The 5,325-nt window shown below is 41.8% G+C and overlaps 1 protein-coding gene across 1 annotated transcript; it reads right to left on the bottom strand.

Moving 5' to 3' along the window:
* Positions 1–3,704: 3,704 nt before the first annotated feature.
* Positions 3,705–4,658, bottom strand: LOC102000860 (olfactory receptor 52K1). The gene has a single exon (XM_005368830.1). The coding sequence runs from the start codon at positions 4,656–4,658 to the stop codon at positions 3,705–3,707; it is 954 nt and encodes a 317-aa protein (XP_005368887.1).
* Between the last annotated feature and the right edge of the window lie 667 nt (positions 4,659–5,325).

Here is a 5,325-nt window from a genome sequence, read left to right as displayed (position 1 = left end):
GACAAACATACCAAAGGATTGAGAAAGAAGCACATACAGGAGTGAGAGAAAGGATTCCAAGCCAACATCAAGACTTCTATCTTGAGCAAAAGGAAGAGAGCAAGATTCCATGGGAGTCACTAAGTAGAAGAAGACCTCCCTATCAAGCATAACCATTATGAACCCATCATGTGGCATTGAAATACCTCTGGAGGGGGGAGACTCTCACTCAAGTTTCAGGATAACACGACCTCCAGGAACTCATGAGAGACTATTCTTGCTGCAATTGCACAAGGTTTATTGACAGGACAGGAACCAGTGCACAGGGGCCAAGACTCATTTCCCATGCAGGGGTAGAGAGTTCGACCCCAAGTAGCTGGGAGAAGGGGTATTTAAGGGAAGAAACCATAACACAATAATCCAAAGGGGGTAGGGAGGGCGTCATTGGAAAATTCCGAAAATACCAGTGATCATTGAAAAATTCCGAAAATATCAGTGATCATTGAAAAATTCCGAAAATATCAGTGATAATCACAAGGGGATAACTCACTGTTTCTCAAGATTATAATCTAATGTTATCTTCAGCTAGTTCCTGAAACAGAGTCACCAAACCAGCTAATCTGCTTAGATTTTTGGCTCTATTTTTTTCTGCTAGAGGGGTCTGGATTTATCTTGGTCTTTCAGCATGTGTCTATGTGTCCTAGTTGAGGACACATAGTTGGGATGTTACAATTATCCTGTAAGACCCCAACTCAAAAAGCCTGCTTGCAGTTGCTTTAAGCATATGCCCTAGGTGGATGACAATTAGCAGTGGAAAAGTACAAACTTGCAAAACAGCCCTGATTGCCACTTGCACCCTGACCCCACAGTACCCTGCTCCACCAGCCTGCGAGGAAACACCTAGCACCACTCGCACCCTGACCACAGTACCCTGCTCTACCAGCCTGCCAGGAAACACCTAGCACCCATGATAGGGCTTGGGGACTTTCCAGGACAGGGTTTGGGGTTTTATGGTTTTCTGGGAAATAGAAGAAACAAACAGCTATGGCCTAGAACTGACCCAATAATATAATGTAAAATATTATATCCAATCATTCTGTACCTCATACCCATTATGCTAATGTTGTGGGTTTTGCCTATAAAAACTTGCTGGAATTGCTGTTCGGGGTTGCTCTGCCTCTCCGGAGACTAGAGACACCCAGCCACGTGATCGTTAATAAACCCTCTTGCTTCTTGCATCTGCTGGAGTGGTTAATTGAATCACGGGGCTTCTCCCTCTTGGACCTGCACCCAGTGGATGAGGGTCTTTCAATCCCATGACTGGAAATATGTAACCAAGTCAAGACTGCACCATTTTCTATTTACTAATCTTGTATTGTCTTCTTTGAGGGTAAAATATATGTGCCTTAACCTGATGGCATTTCTTGTTTATACTTTGTGTTCCAAGCTCCAGGAAGCTAACACAAAAAATGTCCTTTTCACTATTTGTGACAAACCCTCATCATGATGATGGTATGTGTTTCCTGTCTAGGGATTCTTTTATTACAGGACTTACACTATAAACAAAATTCTTCTCCTTTTGTTGAGGGTGAATGTGGCCTGCAGGATGATGGTGTTCCTTATATAAACCAACAGAAGAATAACCACAACTCTTGTTATAAGTAATTTCTTAAGTCTGGAAAGATAACTCGGTAGTTAGAAGCACATTCTGCTCTTGCAGAGGACCTGAGCCCAGTTCCAAGCACCCGTGTCAGACAGTCACAAGCACCCATGACCCCAGTTTCAGAATCCGATGCCCACTTCTGGCCTCAGAGAACACTCATGAAAACACCCACACAGAGACATGTACACACATATATAAAAAGTTCATTTTTAAAAGTAACTTCTCCATAGCTACTGAGAATCCTGTCTCAGAAAACAAACAAAAAAAGTAAATTTTTTTTGAGAAAAACTGACACTTGCTTTTACTAAGGAAATAATCCAAATTGCAAAGTTTGTTTTTCAGATATTATCAGAACATTCTGGCCCAGTTCTAAAGCTTATTTACTATGCTTCCTTGCCACAAAGTGCTAAAATATGTTCCAGAAATGCATAGATTTGAATTAGAATGTGAAAGACATTCCAACCACAGTTCAATGCATGTCTTGTGTATAACTTCTCTGAAGTATATTATTTTGTGTATTATGTGTCTGTAGTATACATTGAAATAGAATGTAAAAGTAAGCTATGCATACAGATGATACGACCAACTACCCGAGTGTGTTTTGCCAATGAAAGCACCAAATAAACCTTGAACAGTGGGGAAAAGTAACATCTTTACTTCATGCTTCTCTCTGCTTATATGTTAATATTCAATGCTATTTTGAAATTATCCTTATATCCCACCATACTCAAAAGAAGCCATTCAAAAGTTTTTATTACATTAGCAATAAATGTAATATATAATACCCTACAGAGAAAAAGAGATAATTCCTACATTACAGCCCGAGGAAACAAAGAGTTGCAAGATAAAAGAGAAATGATACACTCAGGGAGACATGCCTTAGGGCTTGTCTGAGAAATGATACACTCAGGGAGACATGCCTTAGGGCTTGTCTGAGAAGACCACAGGAGCTGTCTGGGTTAATAAGAAGAAGATGATCCAGCATGTATATGTAAATTTGCATGAGACAAAGGGAAAGATGGCTTTGTATTTCTTTTTCTTCTCTATTTTGTTTTTCTGATTTTTCTCCCACGTACTAAATTCTGGGATTGAAGTTAGAGATGCAAAGAACAGAATCTATTGAAATTATTTCCTTCTCTTCCTAGGACTTCTGCCCACACCCAGCGTATCTACTTTAAGATGCATGTGTTCCAAGCTCCTAGAGCGTGGGTTCTCAACCTTCCTAATGCTGTGACCCTTTAATATAGTTCCTCATGTTGTGGCGACCCCCAACCATAAAATTATTTCATTGCTACTTCATAACTATAATTTTGCTACTGTCATGAATTGTAATATAAATATCTGATAAGCAGGATAGCTGATATTCAACCCTCAAAGGAGCTGCAACCCACAGGTTGAGAACTGCTGCCCTAGACACTCTTGTCTGGATTAATAAATAATTCACATTTCATTGAAAACATAAGGGTTTTTTTAATATGTACAAAGAAAGCTCTGTATGACATAAGATGGATCAGAAGATATGCTGTGTGTCATTCAGTGTTTAATGAGAGCAGCTGTGAGGATGACAAGGTGAACGGAAGTCAACGAATGCACAGGCTGGGTAAGGAAAGAAAGAGCGGTCTAGTGACATGAACCTGGAGTCCCAGAACGTTACAAACCCCAACAGTGAGAGCATTCCGTCTGAACCTGGGCCCCAGCTGTAGTAAGTGATAAGAATCTCTTCATTGATAGACTCTTGGTGCTTATCCAGGTTCCGAGTAGACAGATAAATAAAGCTTTATGTTCCAGGAACGCAGACAAGAAATCAGACCCTCAGGCTTCTCATGAGCAAGTGAGCTTAAGAACATCATCTTTATTTGAAGTCTGAAGGAGGTCAGTAGTTCATGGCTCTGTCGTGCTACTGTAGGGTAGGGGTGAGAATTCAGAAAAGTTCGCAAGTCAGAATTGAGAAAGATGCTTTGTCAATGGCTAGACACTTTTCAAGATCACATCAAGATAAAAGTAACCATGGAGATCCTGGCATTCCTGCTATCATCCTGTGACTAACTCCTTCAACTGTCCCTCACCCTCCTTTTACATCCTTTCTGAGGAAGAGTCCTAAGACTCGCTCTCGAATCTGCTTGGTCTTGACACCATAGATGATAGGATTGACCATGGGTGGAAAGAGCAGATAAAAATTAGCCAGGAGTATGTGGACATGAGGGGCGGCCTGACGAGCTACACGATGCATGACTGAGGAGACGACCACAGGTGTGTAGAAGGCTAAGATGGCACCTATATGAGACACACATGTCCCAAAGGCCTTGTAGCGGGCCTCCTGAGAGGCAAGCTTAAGAACAGCACGAAGGATGAAGAGATAAGACAAGGCAACAAAGAGCATGTCCAGCACCACAATAAACATGGCGACAGCAATGCCATAGATGTTGTTGAATCTCGTATCCCCACACGCCAGCCTTACCACAGCCATGTGTTCACAGTAGCAGTGGGCAATCACTGTCCCTCGACAGTAGTGGAAGCGTCTGAGCAGAAAGGGGAGTGGAGTCATTAGTGTCACAGCCCTAGTCACAGAGGCCAGGCCAATTTTGATGATGAGGGGCTTGGTCAGAATCGTGGTGTAGTGCAGCGGCTTGCAGATGGCGACATAACGGTCAAAGGCCATGACCAGCAACATTGCTGACTCCATGATAGCGAAGGAATGGAGAAAGAACATTTGAACCAGGCAGGCATGGAAATTGATCTCTCGATCCCTCAACCAGAACAGGGCAAGCATTTTGGGCAGTGTTGAAGAGGAAAGAACCAAATCTATTGCTGCCAACATGGCCAGAAAGAGGTACATGGGCTCATGGAGGGCTGCATCAACCCGGATGATGAAAAGGAGGGTGCAATTGCCAAGCACAGCCAAGGTGTAGGCTGAGCAGAAGGGGATGGAGATCCAAATATGTAGGTGCTCTAGGCCTGGGATCCCCATCAACAAGAAGACTGCTGGATGAGTTGAGTTGATATTGTTAGCAAACATGGCTGCTAGGAGTTTTCTTCCTCCTAGCTGCTTCCACAGAGCCCTTCTCAAGAGGATCCACCATTAGTAGAATCAGTGTTCAATTTAAGTCCCAATCAGTTATGGAGGAGTATCAGCCCTTCTTCATGTTTGTGAATCTTTAAATAAATAATAATAATACATATCAAAAAAATTACACAAGCGTCCTATACCCTCAAGTCACCTGCTATCAGAATATTTAATACTACTGTGGGTGGTACCAGAAAGCAACCTTCTTGGGATAGATTAGTTCAAGACCATTCTGGACTGCAGAGTGAATTCAGAGGCGTCTCTATAAAAGATAAGGATTTCTGCTTTCATCTTGTGAAACTTTACTTGGTCTCAAAGACTTCTTGCTGCCTCCCAACTCCAACAAAACTCCTTAACACAAAAAGAGCTTCTTTCTGAAATAACAAACTTAACTATATGGAAAACAAGCAAACTTATCACCTCTTAATTTACTTATCTGTAAGTTTTGGATTGGTTGGTTGGTTTTATTTGCTGTGCTGAGGTTTAAACCTAGGGCCTTACAAAGACGAATCACATATTATCATTGAGGTCTATCCCAAAATCTCTTTTTACATTTTACTTAAAATACGATTTCACTAAATTGCCCAGGCTGGCCTTGAACTTGAGATGTTCCAGCTTC

Source organism: Microtus ochrogaster, unplaced genomic scaffold (assembly GCF_000317375.1).
Source record: "Microtus ochrogaster isolate Prairie Vole_2 unplaced genomic scaffold, MicOch1.0 UNK41, whole genome shotgun sequence".
Classification (NCBI taxonomy): domain Eukaryota; kingdom Metazoa; phylum Chordata; class Mammalia; order Rodentia; family Cricetidae; genus Microtus; species Microtus ochrogaster.
This window is presented reverse-complemented; position numbering and strand designations above follow the sequence as displayed.

What these genes read in the sequence shown, in the direction of transcription:
- LOC102000860 (XM_005368830.1), bottom strand. Translation starts at nt 4,658, where the DNA reads ATGTTTGCTAACAATATCAACTCAACTCATCCAGCAGTCTTCTTGTTG.